Source organism: Quercus lobata, chromosome 6 (assembly GCF_001633185.2).
Source record: "Quercus lobata isolate SW786 chromosome 6, ValleyOak3.0 Primary Assembly, whole genome shotgun sequence".
Taxonomy (NCBI): domain Eukaryota; kingdom Viridiplantae; phylum Streptophyta; class Magnoliopsida; order Fagales; family Fagaceae; genus Quercus; species Quercus lobata.
The window spans coordinates 27,644,687-27,663,412 of record NC_044909.1 but is presented as its reverse complement, the minus strand read 5'-3'; the positions used below and the strand labels follow the sequence as shown (position 1 = coordinate 27,663,412).

The following is an 18,726-nucleotide window of genomic DNA, read 5'->3' as shown; positions in this document are numbered from 1 at the left end:
AAAAAATAGAATAGACAACACAACTTCAACTTGATCACGAGATTTGCCCTGTTGCTAGGTATTGTTGATGGTTGATGCGTAACGATTTCCCTGTTCCTTTGTTTATTGGCTACCTTTTTCATCTCCAAATCAGAATTTTTTTACTTTTTCACGTCAAACCAACAACAGAAGAATGTACAATGATGCTTCTCTAACCCAGAAGGCCAAACTTTGATGCTTCTATTGCTTAATGCATTGCTGCCACGGGGCGTATAAGCCACTAAATTAAAATACATGCTCCCAAAATATCATAACCCCCACATCAATGGAGCTTACTTGGCTAGAGTGAAAATATTGAAAGAATTCTCCCAGATATATAGTACAGTATATCATAAATTGCTGATTCGTATAGCATAAGAAAAAAACTTTTGATGAATAATTAAATTATACTTGTTATCTATTCAAAAATAGTAATATTATAAATAATATAAAAGTTTTCTTTTAAAAAAAAAGAGTTCACGTGTTTGAATTCAAAAATGAAATTCAATCCGTGACTTCCAACATCAGTTGTTGACCCCATATTTGTTCTGTAATAATTATGCCACGGAATGTCTTACAATCCTCTGTGTGTCATGATTCATAACCATAAAAACCTGAGGGATTTGATAATAGAATGTCATGATTAGTACTAAGCAAAAATTGTCATTGGGCTGAATACAAAGGAAATTATATAACGTCATTTGTACAATTAAGTTATCGAGTTGAGCCTTACTGGCTCAAGTTTGACTAGTCTATTTAATAAGCTCCACAATTAAGTTTGAGCTTAGCAAACAAAAATCCGGTTAATGTGTGCCCTAAGGGTACACATTAAGCTTTCTATTTTTGGAAATATTTTCTCGAAAATTGAAAAAACTGCTAATACTTTTTCAATTCCCTAGAAACTTTTTCTAAAAATGGTTAATTATTGTGTGCCCTTAGGACACACATTAGTAAAATCCAACAAATATAAGCATGCTCTTTATAGAACTGAGTTTCAATGTAACACATTTTTACTACCCCAACACAATCTTTTAAGTATGAGTGCAAAGCATCACGCTATCAGTTAAAGACTGCCAACCAGATTCACCTTGTTACTTCGAGTTCTTGGCTCAGGACTCGAAGTGGGGTAAAAGATCCTATGACGAAAATAACTAGAAAGCATACCTAATCTTCTACACGGGTTTGGACAGGCACAATGTGCCCAGGAATCAATTCTAACAGCAGAGAAAACCTTGGCATATCCAGCAAATGATTACACTCTCCAATCTCCATATAGAGCTGGACCCCATAAGCTGTGTGATTACTACACATGCCTAACAGCAACAGCAAGGGCCAACCAATATGGTCAACTATTAAGACAGTTCAAAAAGCACCCCCTACAATTTTACACCAAATGACCAAAAGATTATTCAACATAAATAAATACACCAAACCTTAAAACCCGGTTTGGATAGCCCATTCACGTTTGTAAGGTCTGCACGTTTTCAGCTTTTTTTTTTTTTTTCTTTCTTTTTAAAACCAGCACCTGGTGCACTGTTCATGAGACATATGAACAGTAAAAAGGAGTGAACAGTAATTTTTCACGCATTTAAAAATTATTTTGCTACAATATTTTCAATTTTCAGTTTTCAGCAAAATAAGCTGTATCCAAACAAACCCTAAGTCATCATTCTCTGCCAAATCATTTCACTAAACTTGAGTAGAAAAGAGAGGATTGTAATTATCATTTCAAGATAAAACCTCCAAAATTACATCGTCAGTTGCATTGAGAAGCTTGCCATATTTTAATATTACTATTCAGAAATGAAATCAGTAGAAAACAAATGCAATTCTACACCATATCATCTTCAAATAAGGATACCAACTACCAAAAATTGTTCTTCCTACTTCAACAAACATTCCAAAAAGTGCACAAGGCACTAAAGAGTGTACTTCACTAGTGACAATAAATCAATTCTCATGCAACGCCTTCATCAAATGCAATCTACTGAAGTTCTGCCCCGTAACCCTGCAAAATTGTAGTCCACAGATAAAGCATCAATAAACGCCAAAAATCATTGGTCCAGTGCAGAAGCCAGCAAAGATTTACCAATCACAGACGTAACAGAAAACCGAGACAGAGGGATAAGGCCTATAAAAAAGATATCACGGGCCCAAATTCTAGTTTTCTTAGCATTGTTATGAGGGAGAAACCACAAACAAAAACAGGTTTGTCATATTAATATTCTTTTACTTTGAATTAATCGCAAATAGTCATTTCTTGAAACACTGCATTTTGCCTTAAATATAATCAACCAAATAGAATGAAAAATTATGGCTTGCTCACTCCCCCCAACATAAATCCAAGACTACATTTTAGTTATAGTAATCACTCCAGTCAAGATCATGACAACTTTGTAAAAGACACATTGCAAAGGACGCTCATAAAAAGATGACCAATTCCAAGCAAATGGAATTTTTTTTGTATAGCCTCTAATGTATATTTGAAAAAAAAAAAAAAAAAAAAAAAAAAAAAAACAGTAGAAGGGGCAGAAGTCAGGTTAATAGTAAGACAAAATCAGTATTTCATGCCATTAACAAAAGCTCAAAAGGGTTCATGCCATGCGTATAATTTGAGTTAGAAAATGTCTACTCAATCACATATAACTAAAAAGTTAACAGTTCATTGGAATCTACACAGGCAATTAATCAAAATGAAAAAAGTTGAAACTTGTGGCAAAAATTATTCTTAAGCTCCCTTGTTTTAAGGAAGAGGCACAAAAGGAAAATCTATTCATGTTTTTAAGATTTATAACATACCCGTTAATTTGGTTGCAGTAGTTAGCCATTTGATTCGTTATGAGAAAGCTATCCAATCGTGATGGCTCAGGGACTGTCTTGAAGATGGGATTTGCAGGGTCCTCCTCAGGTAAAGGCTCTTCTCCAGCAGCTTTTCTTGCTGCATTCTCCGCCCTGTAAAACACACAGCGGAATCAAATACGTATAGTTTTTTTCTATATCATTTTGCATATTAGAATTGCCCCTTGGTTTGTGGTTTACCCTCCCAGAGTAACAGATAGAAAGTCCATAAAGAACACCTCATGAATAACCATAACATGCATAACAGAACTCTCATCAACCATACAGCCTCTCATTGTCCAAATTTACTAGACAATAAAACAGGTTCCTCTTGTAAATCAAAATCTCTAATCTCACACTTCTAACAACAAATATCCTTCGCACATAGCTATGCCTAAGAAAGCCCATTTGCTGGGGCATCACCTAGATGCCATTAGCTCCCAAAAGCTTCCTTTCCTAAGTCAAGGCTTCAGATTTATTTTCTAAATCTTAATGACAATCTGCAAATAAACTTATTTTTGGCTACATTTGAAACACACAAACTTGAATTATGTTTTACAAAATGTGAACCCAAAAGAGCTAGACCTCACACTAAAGGAAATTTTAACCTATATCAATCTCCAATGCAATATAAATAATAAATTGGGTAAAATACAAAACTGACCCTCTAAGTTTCTTCAGATTTCATTTCAGTCCTCTAACTTTACTTTTATATATTTCAGTCTTCTAACTTTCAAGTTTATTCAATTAAAACTTTTCCATCAACTTTTATTATATGTTGTGGTTAATTTTTCAATTTTATAAATTTTTCTTCAAATTTTTTAAATTAAAAAAAAAATTCAATTAATGATTGAAAAATATTTTCCAGATTTTTTTTTTTCAAAAAATTTTAATTAAAGTTAATGAAAAGACCTTAATTGAATAAATCTGAAACTTAGAAGACTAAAATGAAATCTGAAAAAAGTTAGAAGGTCAACTTTGTATTTTAGCCTAATAAATTTTACATCATTAACAAGACATTCAGGTTTGAGGATGGAGGATGAGTTTTAGTGTCCGTTTGACAAAGATTATTTTTGACAACTTATTTTATTATTCAGCTTATTTTTGCTACTATTTATGGGTCCCACTGCACTTTTTGGTACTATTCATGGGTCTCATTGTACTATTTCAGCTAACTTTTACCTTCATCTATAGTACTTTCAACAAAAAGTTTTCAATTTCAGCAAAATAAGCGGATCCCAAAAGGACCCTAAATCAAATAATTATTTCTTCTTTGAAATGAAGTTTGCTTTCTTGTAAGTAATGTCCCTATTTAGAGAAACAGGGGGCTCATTTTTATCTAATATAAAACCCATGAACTTATATTGTTTAAAAAGGTCATTAACCAGTGCTGGTTCTACTTAAGTGAGGTTTTGAGATGGGTGGTTCTAAGAGATCACTCTGAAGACTTGAACTCATTCACTTGAAATTGGCAGAGCAAGATGTTTTCCATTGCACCAGACAATGGGCCCTACAGATGAAAATCTGGTTGAAAGGACTGTGGGACCTACTCGACCAGGGAATGGGTTTAAAGGTAAGTCAGATAAATTGTAAACTAAATGCTGATTGTTAGAAACTTAGAATAGGGTCGGGCTTCTCTAAAGCCTGTGAGCCTGTCACTTACATATCAGTATCAGGCTCTAAAATAAATGTTAGCATTGTAAAACAACTACCAGAATTTGTACCAATCAGAGCTCCAAATCCATGACATGTGCTTTTTTCTTCTGATATGTTTTGGCCCAAGGGGGAGGGATAAAGGGAGATTTGAACTAGTGACCTCCACTTCATGAGGCATGGTCCCCAATAAATTGTGCTACCCCCTTGAGGTACTAGGACACATGAAAGATCATAGCAAAGTATTATCCAGTCCATTATATGCTAATAAGTTACCTTCTCTTTTGAAGCCAGGCTTGCTGCTGGGATTGCTGACGCGACAAGCTCCTATAGTAGAATTGGAACTGGAAGAGACCACACTATCAGGATAAGCAAGCCACAAAGCATAACTATAGAACCTTGGAGAAAGAGAATTCAGACCTTTTGCTGTTCCATTGACAAATCATCCATGCATTCAATCAGAAATTCCATATTCCTCTCCAGAAATGGGTTGCTAGATAATTGTAGACGATCATAATCACACTAAAAGAGCAATCAGAGTAAAATTAGAACAGGGAGATGATTTTTCTAGAACTCAAAAAATTTCCAGAAATAGATCATATGTTACCTGGGTAACGGGTGTATCCGCTTCTAGCTCTGTCATAAAGGCACTGATAAGGGCAGAATTTGAAACTTTGATCTGTTTAGTGCAAGCAGCAGTGTAAACATCAAGACGTAATGGAAACTAAAGTTTCTATCTAAATAAGTTCCTTCACATAAATCATCTACACATAAAAAACAAAAATAAAAATCCCAAATCATCCACCATCAGATATCATAAAAAATGTGGAGGTCTTCAATAGTCATCAAAGGACTATAAAAGTCCATCACAAAAATGAAGCACATAAACTGGCTATCATGTGAAACATTCAAATACTTGCACAAAATAATTGAATGCATGCTCATAAACATAGAAATCAAAATACAAAAACACATTATTCTTCCAAAAAAAATAAATAAATAAATAAACGGTGAAACTCAAGATGCTTACTGGTATTTCTTCAAATATATCCACCCAAGACAAGTTTTTCTCCCTCAACCTATCATACAGAAAGATTTAAGAAATGAGATTCCATCTAATAATTCAATTTCATTCAGTATCTTCATAGCAGAAAAAATCTCATACTTCTCTCCAGTGAAATTGTTACTGCGGTAAAGCTCCATGAATGAATCAGAAAGCTTCAAGGCCTTGAGAGCTAAGACACCTTGATTGGACCTTGACGGATCATAGATTATGCACACACAGCGTCTAATATTCTCCTGCAACCACATTTAACTTCTTAATAAGAATCATTTATCTATGACAAATATACTAAGAAAAAGAGAGAGCCAAGCTTATAAGGAATAAAGTCCACAACATATTTGGACGAACAAAAATGTAAATTAGAAAATTTTCATCAACAAAACTCTAACCCAAAGACTGAATTATGCAATTCACTCAAGTTATTGTCTAAGACTTACATACATGGCAAATCTAGATCAGTTTTTTTTTCTTGAATAAGTATAAGTAAAGAAAGTGATGAAGACAAGGAAGAGCTCAAGGAAAAAGAAGATTAAATATACAAAGATTCAAGAATTGTGGTCTAGTTTTGATGTCAGGACCTTCTTAGCACCTTTGATAGGTCATTTTAGTTATTAGTATTAAGTCTTTTAGGTTGAGAAGCTACTGAATCAGTTTTAATTAAATTCTATTAAAATAAGGGCAATTTGGTAATTCCCAGAAATCTGGAATGGGCTGTCCTTGGCCGTACCAAAGGCCCATGAGTCTTATTTTATGTTTGCATATTATTAAGTCTTTTATTTAATTATTATTAGCATTCCTATTCATTCTAGGAATAGGTTATTTAGAGTCCAAGTCTGGGAAGCACAGGTGCAGCTCCAGGGCGCTGCACCCGAGTCTGACACACACAGACGCACCGTGCGGCCATCGACGCGGCTGCACACACATCCGTGGCAAATCCTTTTTTTTCTCGTTTTCTGATTCGGCCCAATATGGTCTGATTCAGTCCGAAACGGGCTGAAATAAGTGTTTCAGAAAAGAAAAAAAAAAAAAGTGTTATGATTCTCTCAATGTTCATTATTTTTTTCCCTTCTTGAGTTTCACTAATTCTATTCTACCCAATGGCATCAAATATAACCACAAAAAAAAAATCCAAAACAAAACAATGAACATTGAGAGAGAGAGAGAGAGAGAGAGGCACAGTGAAATCAAGAAAAAGAAGAAGTGGGTTCTGAGCCTTAAATCAGAAGAAGAACAAGAATAAATGGGCTCCAGGAAAGAGGCACACTTCACGGTGTGGGTTTGAACTTTGAAATGGTGAGATTGAAGTGGTGTGAGGTGAGATAGTTAATAGAAATAAAAGAATTAGTAGGGGCAGGGACTAGGGAGTCACGTGGGTTGAAGTGAAAAAGCAAAATTGGAAAATGGAAAATTCTTGGAAAGTACAAACCTACAAATGCACTCTATTCAATAGCATATAAATAATAATAAATAAATAAAAAAAGGAATAATTATCCTATTATTTGCATCTTTGTGGTTACTTTGATAGTTAATTACTATCATTTAGAAAATTTGTTTAAAGATATATAATTTTTTTAATATATATATATATAAAAGCCGGTAACCTCTCTTAAATTGATATATGTTTACCATTATATAAAAAAATATGCTTAATAATATATAAAAAATAAAAATAAAAATAAAAATATATTTAATAATTTATTAATAAACGTATCCCGCCGCACCCGCACTCTACTTTTTCAAAAATTGCCGAGTCGCCACACTGCACCCGCACCCACACCCACGCCCGAACCGGAATCCGCACCCATGCTTCCTAGGTCCAAGTTCTACCAGGAAAAGGATAACTATAGCCTCTATATAAAGGCTCTTTCGTGGTAATGTTATGGCAGAATATTGTGATTGATTAATAAAATTCAGCAGCTTATTTTTAAGCTTTGTTTGTGTGATGCAAACTTCTCCGAGGTGTGATGCCAAGGAACCCTAGGTGTGATGCTTAGGAAAACCTAGGTGTGATTGCCTAGTGTTTTATTTATGTTATTTTCTGTTTATCCCCATTTTAGCCCTAAACAGCCATCCACATTCATTCTCTTCTAACCTAAACTCTTAAACATCACTCTTTTATTTTATTTTTATAAGTAAAGGATCTTAAACATCACTCTTTATTCATGAATTCATCAAGAAACCTAGTATAGTACTGAACTTCCTTAACAGTCCTGCATCAGAAAGGGGTGCAAAATGAGGATTTCCTAGAAGGTCACCCATCCTAGAACAGTTAGTTAGCTTTTGTGCTTATTTTCTAAAAGTTAAGTTAGAAAAAATGAAACTTTGTAAACCTGTACATAAGTAAATAAGCTTAATAAGTTAATAGAAATAAACTAATCAAAACACAAGTTATTTACGCCTTTAATATCAGAGCTCTTTTTTCATTGGCTTGGAAATTTAACTCACTAATCCAACAGACAGGACTGGTAACCGTGACCTCACAACCATCACCTCTTTTTAAGGGGCACGGAAGTACCATTTTGACTACAACCCACTGGCAAAAAATACGGACAGCTATTTAGAATGAGTAATAATTTTACTCATCGCGTGTAATTTGAAATTAATATCATTGATGAGACACCACTTGTGTTTTAATTCGTATTGAGCATTTATCTTGTGTATAAAACCAGCCTCAACATTAACAGATGTTCCCACCCTAACTTGCACCAGATACAAGCCAGCTGTACTATACATTTTTCTGCTTGGACCATAATAAGTTATGTAAACCACAATGCCTAGGCTATAAAGAAAGAAGAATGAGGATAACAGAGAATGAGAGATAGAAAGTAGAGTTAATTTAGGGAGAGAAAAAAAAAAACAAGGAAGCACCTGAATAATCCAATTATCAAAAACCCATTAGCCTAATAAAAACAAATGGCCTAAATACATTTTAGAAATAAACTCTCATGAAAAAAAAAATAATTAATTAAAATCCATCAGCCTCCATAAATAAACGATCATCTAGAAAAATTATATTCAAGAATTTCATTTTTGGTTACCATTTTTTTTTTGGGCCAAAAAACACTTTTAGTTCTTCAACAATGGGGTAATTTCCATTTTATCCTTGTACATTTAGTTGTGTCAATTTCAACCTGCAATTATTTATATCTAGTTAATTTTATCCTTAGTCATGTGAACTTCAAAGGATAAAATTCAATTGATTTTGAAAGTTGAAGAACAAATTTTACTTGATTTTGAAAGTTGGGAGACAAAATTGACACAAGTAATAATGAGGGACCTTGATTTTGAAAATTGAATGCCAAAATTGAAAATTAAAAAAATAGGAGAAAAATTGAAACAACAAAAAAACGTATAGGGTTCAAAATTATAGTTTAGCATTTTTTTCCTTCTTTCCTGTTTTAATATGATGTCAATTGCCAATGCACCATCTAAAAATGAAAACAATAAAAAGGTGTAGTGCATAATCTAGTGCAGTGTCAATGGATGTTGATTACCCACCTATTAGGCTATTATGCCAATAATGCGATTCACCCAATTGATTTTGAATTAGTTGAGTGTATGTTGTGTGGATGTGTGCTAAGTCCCACATCGGGCAAATCCTAGGTTGATTTGGGCCTTATAACTAAATACAAAACCTCAATGGCTCAATTGTAACTAGACTAGTCCTTTTTGAGTATAATGCAAATGTGGCCAGTGCTTTTCCTCTAGTCATTACAAATAAGATGATTATATGATAATCCTTGATAACTCACAATGGCACTATTACTTCTTTCCGCTAGATGATGGAAAAATTAATGCACAATGGCACTATTTCTTCTTTCTCTCAGATGATGGAAAACTGTTTATTTTAGAATCAAAGACAACCATTTTGTAGCTCTTCATTAAACAAAAACGTATTCAAATAAAAACACAAACTTCAAGGGCAAAATCATACAAGAATCATACACCTGGAAGCGTCTATATTTGTCCAAGGGTGGTAGACTTACACTCTTGAAGAGTACCCTCTCTAGTCTTCCTACATACTATCTCTCCTTATTCACCATCCCTGTAGCTGTGGCTAACAGATTGGAGCGTATTCAGAGGAATTTTTTGTGGGGGTCTTCGGAGGAGCGTTTTAAATATTCTTTGGTGGCTTGGGAGAAGGTGTGCTCACCTCTAGAGTTGGGTGGTTTGGGGGTCAAGAATTTAGTTCACTTTAACCAAGCCCTTTTAGGAAAATGGTTATGGAGGTTTGGCCTAGAAGGAACACATCTTTGGCGTAGGGTTATTGCCACCAAATATGGAGAAGGTCAAGGGGGGTGGAATACTAAAGTTTGTAGAAGATCTCATGGGTGTGGCCTTTGGCGTGGTATTAATGACGGTTGGGAGAAGTTCTCCAAGCATTTGACTCTTGTGGTGGGGGATGGCTCTCGCACTCTTTTTTGGCATGATAGGTGGGTTGGGGACACCTCACTTAAAATGCTCTATCCCCAGTTATATGCGTGTTCTCATGACAAGGAAGCCTACATTTCTGATTTGTTGGGTCATCAGGAGGACGGGGGTACTAGTTTCTGGAACTTGAGATTCTATAGGAATTTTCATGAGGAAATTAGAAGCTGCTTTCTCCTTCCTAAATTTCATTCAGTCTCGAATTCCTAGAGGCGGTGGGTGGATAGTCCTCATTGGAATCTTAAAAGGAATGGCAAGTTCGATATTCAGTCTTTTTATAATAAGATCAGGGGTACTTCTCTCTCTAAGTTCCCTTGGAAGGGGATTTGGAAAGTTAAGGTTCCTAAAAGGGTGGCTTTCTTCTTGTGGACCGCTGCCCATGGTCGGATTCTTACCCTGGATAATTTGATGCTCCGTCGCCTCCCATTGGCGAATAGGTGCTGTATGTGCTATTGTTCTACGGAATCTGTGGACTATCTTCTTATTCATTGTCCTGTAGCTTACTCTTTGTGGGTGCGAATGTTACAAGTTTTTGGGATTCAATGGGTCATGCTAGGTTCAGTGGAGAGTTTGGTGTTTTGTTGGAACAATTGGTTTGGGAAATTTTCTTCGGATATTTGGAATTTGGTTCCTGGCTGCTTGATGCAGGTTATTTGGATGGAAAGAAATAGGCGCTCTTTTGAGGCTTTAGAAAAATCGCTTGATCAGTTACAAGCTCTTAGCCTAAGTACTCTTTTTGAATGGGCTAGGTGTTGGGGTTCCTCAAACTGTACTTTTATTCGGGAGTTTATTTCTTCCCTTAGCTGTGCCCGTTAAGTTTAGTTTTTTCTGCTGTCTTTGTTTGCTGTTTTTTTTTTGTGTTCACCATCATGAACACCTTGTATTTGTTGTTTTCGCCTTTTTTTCAAGTTTAATATAATTAATCATTACTTATCAAAAAAAAAAAAAATGGCATGTATTTGATACATAGAACAGTGATATATAACAATTACCTGGTAATTCATGAAGGTCTCAATCAATTCAACCGTTTGAAATGAACCTAACAATGTTGATTGGTACCTGTAAAATCAGAGAGAAGTTATTCACTATATAGAGTGAAGGAGTATAAGAGCATGAATTGAACCAATATCTCCATGCCTAACATTCTATCAACTCGTTGCATACATATGCACAAATATGACACTTGTTTGCACGCATACTTATATATAATGCATGTCTGTTTATATGTGGAACTACCCCTTATCATAGTTTATCCCTTAAAAAAAATATAATATTTTATCAGTAAAATTCAGACACTACTAAAAGATTGAAAATTATTCACACTGAAAGCCCCACTAAAATTATATGTTATAAAAAAGCAGCTCTTTGTTGAGAAGCACGCTGCCACTTGTGTAAACCTCTGCAATCCAACGGCTTCAATTAACTTTGAGGGCCACCTTTAGTGACTGAGGTAAGAACATAACATGAGGAAATATGTAATCATTGTCTCAACCAAAAGAAGAAAAGCAAAGGTTTTATTGTATTCACTAATAAAATAGATTGGGCTATTAAGGCAAAAAGAGAAATATCAGTTATTGATTGGATGAAATTTTGAGGAGGAAGGGGGCCAGCTATGGAGACGGGTTATTTGTTTAAAACATGGTGAAGAGTGGGGACAGTGGACAATAAAGGTAGTCAAGAATAACCACGGATGAGTCTTTGAAGGAGTATTGGGGCTGGGGAAATATTTGGGGGATGTTTAGTACAATGGTTGGAGATGGACATAAGTATAATGTTTGGTGTGCAAAAGTGTAGTGGTGAAATGGTGGGTGGACCATTTATTAATTCATTGGTGTTAAAACTAATACTTAAAATTTAAATCCAATAGTATCAATTTCACCCCTTCCAAATAGGAATGGCAACAGAAACAGGTCAGGTTTCCAAACCCAAATCCTTTGGCTCTTAACCAAATTAAATACAAACTCATCCCATTTAGAAAATCGAAACCAAACCCGCCTCAAAACAGTCCATTTAGTGTCTTAAATTAAGAGTTGATTTATTTTTAATCATATAAAAAAAGAAGAATACAGAAGTAGTAGCAGTAAAGTAATGTTAAGAGAAAAGAAAAGAGAGATACCATCCAACGGTGTTATTGTCAACATTAACCTCCCTCAAACACTTCATCATATCCAGCTGGTAATTAGCACCTTCAGCTTCGTTTTCCTCATCCTCTTCCCTGATCTTTTTATGTATTAAAAAGAATAAGAAGAAGAAGATTAAAAACCAAAAGAAATTAAACAAATCAATCAATCGAGAATTAGGAAGGGATTTGGTGATTACCGGAAAGGGGAAACAGTTGGTAAGTTCAAGAACGCTGCCGACATCGAGTCCCAGAAGCTGACCGGTAACTAAAGCAGGTGAGAACTCCTTGCAGTGCTTTATTATCTTCAATATTACCAATCCTTCTATCTGTACTACACGCAGAGGTGAAGCTACCTCCTCTGTTGCCGCCACTTGGAGGAACGACCTCGCCATTGTAGTGGGAGTATTTGTGTTTGCCATTCTCAATCTCTCTCTCTCTCTCTCTCTGCCGTAGGTAAAGCCCTAGTTAGGGATAGATATAAATATGACAACCAACGAAGCTACGTTTTTTTCTTTATTATGGTTATTGGGCTAAACGTTTTCGTTCACTCATGGGCTGGGAATTGCACTAAATGTACACGGTTCTGTTCTGGGTTAAACCCATATAAATTAAAGAAAACTAATCGGGCTCTTTCTTGGGAAGATAGATGCGCCCAAATGCACAAAACCAGTCAAAGAAATAGTGATGCGTCCACAACATTTTTACCTCCTAACATTACCTTTTTACCTTATCATCAAGATTATGTTGTAAAAATATTGTGTCTTTAGCATTATTAAAAATATTTTATTTTATTTTTCAAACAAATAAAAAGGATCAACTTTAGAAATGAGTAGTAACTGTAATTTCTTTTTTGAACGTGAAGAGAAAAAAAATCATTAATTTTAGGAATTCTTTTTTTGAATTCAAAATAAAATTTGTTATTTGACATTTATAACCCTATTTTTAAATAAAGTTGACATTCATTAATGAGAGAATTTTTTAACCACGTAAAAGTCTAGCTGAAAAAGGGGAATCTTCTTATATATAGTATAAATTATAGATATATTCTTATATATAGTATAGAATATAGATATATGCAGATATGTTAGAGCTACAGAAAATTTTACCACCAACTGATGTACTGCATAGTTATTAGTAAATAAAAAAGTAATGTTAGTGGTAGACCCGAATAAAAATTTGTCACCTCAACGGTTTGTAAAAATGTTGTAAAAAAATTGTAGTCATAACATTACTAAAAAAAAGTGTTTGACCAAATATTTTTCAATTGCCAGTTTGATTAAAAAGAAGTGTTAGAGGCGGCTAGGGTTTCTCTCCTCACGTAGGAGTCTACTCTCTCGTTTTCTAAACGAGAATCTCCCTCCCTTAGGGCAACCCGAGGGTCTGTTTTTTTCAATTTTTCTAGCTCTTTGACAGCGCCTGTTCACTCTGGTATTATGGCAGAGGAGGTGATTGAGAGTTTAGGGAATATGAAGCTTACAGCAGAGGAGGAAGAGGTTATTATGATATCTGAGAAGGCTAGGTTACCTAAGATTGAGAGTTGCAACCTGAGTTTAATAGGCAAATTTTTGACTTGCAAGGCGTTTAATAAAAGGGCAGCATTATCAACGAAGAGAAGAGTATGGGGAATGCTGTCCGGCCTGCAGATTGTTGAGGTGGGAACGAACCTGTTTCAGTTCAAGTTTTAGAGTGATTTTGATTTGAACCGTGTGTTGAAAGGAGGACCATGGTGTTTTAATAATCAACTATTAATGCTCAAGAGATTGCATAAGGGGATGATAGCAAGTAATGTGAAATTGGAGTGTGCATCTCTGTGGGTTCAGATTTGGGGAGCTCCTTTTGATAAGCTTTCTGCTAAAGTAGCGACTGAAGTAAGGAGTAGATTAGGTAATGTGGAAGATGTTGAAAGGCGTCGACGACAAGATATGCAGAATTTTTTCATGAGGGTCCAGGTTGCTTTGCCTATTTCAAAACCTCTGAGGCGTGGTGGTTTTATTTCAGATTCTGATGGGGTACGCACATGGGTAACGTTTAAATATGAGAGGTTACCTATTTTCTGTCATTATTGTGGCATTCTTGGACATGATTTACGCCATTGTGCTAGGCACTATGCTATGGAAAAAAATGGTGGGGAGATAGAATACCAATATGGAGATTGGCTGAAGGTTGCAAGTAGCCGACAGCGATCACCACCATGTAAGGAAGAGACGGAGGAAGAGGCTGGTGCATGGAGGTCCGAAAATCTGGGAGAGAATTTTTCTCAACATGCTGATCAGGCCGAAAATCAAGGGATAGAGGGGAGCAGTCAGATGGTGTGTCACGAGAAACAAGGAATAGAAGAGGTTGATGATTATATGGTACCCCTGGAGGTTGTGGATAAATGCAAATCTGGTCCTACTGATGCTGATACGAAAGTGGGCAACTTGAATGAAAATTATGAGGAAAAAGGGGTAGTGGACAAGCTGATGTCAGATGGTGTGGGCTCAAGTGTGGGTAATTTGGAACCAAATTTGGAGATGCCGCAAGTAGACTAGGGAGCTAGGCTGAACGGGCATCATAGGCCTAAACAAAAATCTACCTAGACTAGAATTATGAGGATGGACTATGGGCTAGGAAACTTCACTAAAGCTTTTGAAGGTCCAATGCTAGGGAAGAGAGTTAGTGAGCAATACTCAAATCTATCTATGTCACATGCAGAGGAAGTTCAGAAGGTGAAACGTGGGAAATTATCTTGAACTCTTGTAGATGGATCGGCGAGGGTGGACGACCACCCTTGCCGGGAGCAATGAAATTCTTAAGTTGGAACTGCCAAGGGCTTGGGAACCCTTGGACAGGTCGAAACCTTCGCAAAATAGTGAGGAAACAAGCTCCCAATGTGTGTTTTCTAATGGAAACAAGGTTGGATAGAGAAGGGTTTAATAGATTGTATGGTGAGTTGCCTTATCCGCATAAAATGATTGTTAAAAAACCGGATATGGGTGGTGGGTTGGCTTTAATTTGGAAGGAAGGGGTAGTGTTAGATTTAATTAATTACACAAATAATCATATCTTAGTGAAAGTGAAGGAAGAAGATGGGTTTGAATGGTGGCTAGCTTGTTTCTATGGTTGGCCTGAAGCACACTTGAAATACAAGTCTTGGGAATTATTAGAGCATCTTAAAACTTTTGTGGGGGGACCTTGGATGTGCATTGGTGATTTTAATGCAATCATTCAGTCTACAGAAAAGCTTAGCAAAAGACCTACGGGCTGAATTTCTGGGTGTAAGCAAAACATTGGATGACTTACTTTTAAAGCAGGAGATTTTTTGGGCTCAGAGATCTAGAGTGGCTTGGCTGAAACATGGAGACAAGAACACAAAATTTTTCCACTCAAAGGCTTCACAGTGTAGAAGGAGAAATCATATAAAGGGGATAAAGAACTCTGAGGGTGATTGGGTAGAGGAGGAGGAAGATATAGTTGTGGTGGCGGTTGACTATTTTGATAACTTGTTTACTGCAGGTACATGTTCCCAGATTGATGATTGTCTCAATACTGTGCCTTACAAGCTGACCCCAGAAATGCAACAGGAGCTAACTTTTGATTTTACTGCTGAAGAAATCAAGGCTGCATTGTTCCAAATGGGGCCAACCAAGGCACCTGGGCCTGATGGTATGAATGCACTTTTTTTCCAAAAATTTTGGCATGTGGTGGGTGAGAGTGTTATTAATGCTGTCCTGGATTATTTTAATTTTGATGTCATGGATCCTGCTATAAATTATACCTATATTGTGTTGATCCCTAAAATAAAGTCACTCGAGAAAATGTCTGATTTCCGCCCTATTAGTTTATGAAATGTTATTTACAAGATTGTCTCCAAAGTTTTGGCTAACAGGTTGAAACAGATTCTCCCAAGTGTTATAACCCCTACCCATAGTGCTTTTGTTCCAGGGAGACTCATTACAGACAATGTATTGGTGGCCTATGAAACCTTACATACCATGCACTCTCAGAAAAAAGGCAAAAAGGGCTCTCTTGCATTGAAGCTTGACATTAGTAAGGTGTATGACCGTGTTGAGTGGCAATTCTTGCAGGGTATTATGGCAAAGCTGGGTTTTCCGGTCACTTGGATTACTTGGGTGATGGGGTGTATCACCACGCCTTCTTTTTCCATCCTTATTAATGGGAAGCCATATGGCAATATCAGGCCATTTAGAGGGATCCGCCAGGATGATCCTCTATCACCATATCTGTTCTTGTTGTGTGCTGAGGGTTTTACTTCACTGCTGGCAAAGGCTGAGATGGACAGGCGAATTAAGGGTGTATCTATTTGTAGAGGGGCGCCAACAATCTCAAATTTAATGTTTGCAGATGACTCTATTCTCTTTTGCCGGGCAACTACTGGGGAGGTGCAGGTGATCAATGAGATGCTACAGGTTTATGCTAATGCCTCAGGCCAGTTTATTAATATGGAAAAGTCATCAGTTTATTTTAGTAGCAATACCCGTGGTAACCCTAGGGATGAGATTGTGTCACTTTTGGGTGTAAAGGAGGTGGAGCGATTTGGCTCTTATTTGGGTTTACCGACATTGGTGGGTCGAGCAAAATACCAAACTTTTTCTTTTTTGAAAGATAGAGTTTGGAAAAAATTGCAGGGTTGGAAGGGGAAGATGTTATCCAAGGCGGGGAAGGAAGTGCTCATCAAGGCAATCGCTCAAGCTATTCCTACTTATACCATGGGGGTATTTCAATTACTGGTGAAATTGTGTGATGAACTCAACTCCTTGTGTGCTAAATTTTGGTGGGGCCAAATAGGCAATGAGAAGAAAATTCATTGGAAGAGTTGGGATTTTTTAACTCAACCAACAAAGGAAGGGGGTATGGGCTTTAGAGATTTGAGGTATTTCAATCTTGCTATGTTAGCCAAGCAAGGTTGGAGGTTGCTGAAAAATCATAAGTCTCTAATGTTTAAATGCTTCAAAGGCAGATATTTTCCTCGGTGTAATTTTCTTCATGCAAAAGATTCTCCAAACAGTTCCTTTGTTTGGAAAAGTATGGTGGCTACCTTACCAATTTTGAAGAGTGGGTGTTGTTGGAGAGTAGGGAATGGGGAGTCCATAGAGGCTACTAAGGATAAATGGATTCCAAATTACCCTTCAAATAAAGTCCTACATCCGGTGCATGGTATGGAGGAGGGTTGGAGAGTATCAGATCTTATTGATTAGGACATTCATGGGTGGAAAAGGGACATCATTATGGCATACTTTAATCAGGAAGAGGCTGAAGCTATTTGTAGAATCCCATTAAGCCGAAGGGTTGTGGAGGATTCAGTGATATGGTTGCATAATAAGAAGGGAGAGTATTTAGTTCGGTCTGGGTACCATCTTGCAAGACAGGTGTTGAGGAAAGCTGACTGGGCTGAATCTTCAAATAGGAGTGGAAGGCAACAGCTGTGGAGCACATTATGGAAGCTAAAAATACCTGGGAAAATTAAAATTTTTGGCTGGAGGGCATGCCATGATATTCTTCCCACATGGATGAGTCTTGCAAAACGAAAAGTTGTGCCGGAAAGCTTGTGTCACTGCTGCCAGAGGGAACCCGAGGATGCTGTTCATGCTATATGGGGGTGTGGAGTAGCCCAAGATGTTTGGGCAGGAAACCTCACCGTGTTGCAGAAAATTCGGACTAACCATTGTGATTTTTTGCAGCTTGTTGAATTGTTGGCGGACAGGCTAGATGCAACAAAACTGGAGCTTTTCTTTATTCAATCTTGGCTCATCTGGGATCAAAGGAACGTGGTTGTCCATGGAGGCCATTTGAAGGACCCACGGTGGTTGAATACGAGGGCAGCTGAACTGTTAGACGAGTACAAGAAAGCACAAGCAAGGATGGTTATTTCCAATGCAATCCCAAGATGCCGCAGCTACTGGCAGCCCCCTACGCAGGATGTCTACAAATTAAATTTTGATGCAGCGGTCTTCTTGGATATGAATTGCTCTGGTGTTGGCGCAATAGTTCGAAACCATGTAGGTGAGGTGATGGCTGTTATGTTGGCAAAGGGGGAGTATGTGCATAATAGCGATGAAGCAGAAGTTTTGGCATGTCACAAAGCCTTGGAGTTTGCTATGGAAGCTAGATTCTCAAACCTGGTAATTGAGGGAGATAATTCAAATGTCATGAGAGCACTTTCGGCATCTACAGTAAATAATTCCTTGTATGGGCATGTAGTTGATGACATTAGATCTTATTTTTTGGGTTGACAATTTGTTGGTCTTAGCTGTGTTAAAAGGGAAGGGAACATGGTGGCTCATTCCTTAGCTAGATTTGCTAGGAACATTGTGGATGCTTTGTATTGGATGGAGGATGAGCCCCCGCCTGCTATAGCTGCTTTGCATTATGATCGTTTACATACTAGTCGGAAACCCGTGCAACGCACGGGAACTTACCTATTTATAATAGACTAAAATAATTTTATAAAATTTTAAATTGATTATGAAACTATACTATTGCGTGAATTGCTCCTATCTTTTTGAGTTACAATTTGATGAATAAGCCAAATTTAGATATTGAAAAAAAAATAACTAAAAAGTTCTAATGTTAAAACGTTCGAAAGGGGAAAAGAAAATCAGAA

At 36.7% G+C, this 18,726-nt stretch overlaps 2 protein-coding genes across 2 annotated transcripts; one reads left to right on the top strand and one right to left on the bottom strand.

The window, feature by feature from the left end:
- Positions 1–1,708: 1,708 nt before the first annotated feature.
- On the bottom strand, positions 1,709–12,615 carry LOC115995448 (eukaryotic translation initiation factor 3 subunit H). The gene is made up of 10 exons (XM_031120020.1): positions 12,320–12,615; positions 12,117–12,220; positions 10,993–11,059; positions 5,675–5,808; positions 5,540–5,588; positions 5,117–5,188; positions 4,930–5,031; positions 4,786–4,853; positions 2,818–2,970; positions 1,709–2,026 (listed from the first exon to the last, which is right to left on the bottom strand). Exons 1-10 carry the CDS (start codon positions 12,539–12,541, stop codon positions 1,969–1,971), a joined length of 1,029 nt encoding a protein of 342 aa, XP_030975880.1. The 5' UTR covers positions 12,542–12,615; the 3' UTR covers positions 1,709–1,968.
- A 940-nt stretch (positions 12,616–13,555) lies between these two features.
- LOC115950059 lies at positions 13,556–14,653 on the top strand. Its single transcript, XM_031067309.1, has 2 exons — positions 13,556–13,774; positions 13,943–14,653. The coding sequence occupies exons 1-2, from the start codon at positions 13,556–13,558 to the stop codon at positions 14,651–14,653; spliced, it is 930 nt and encodes a 309-aa protein (XP_030923169.1).
- Positions 14,654–18,726: the final 4,073 nt, after the last annotated feature.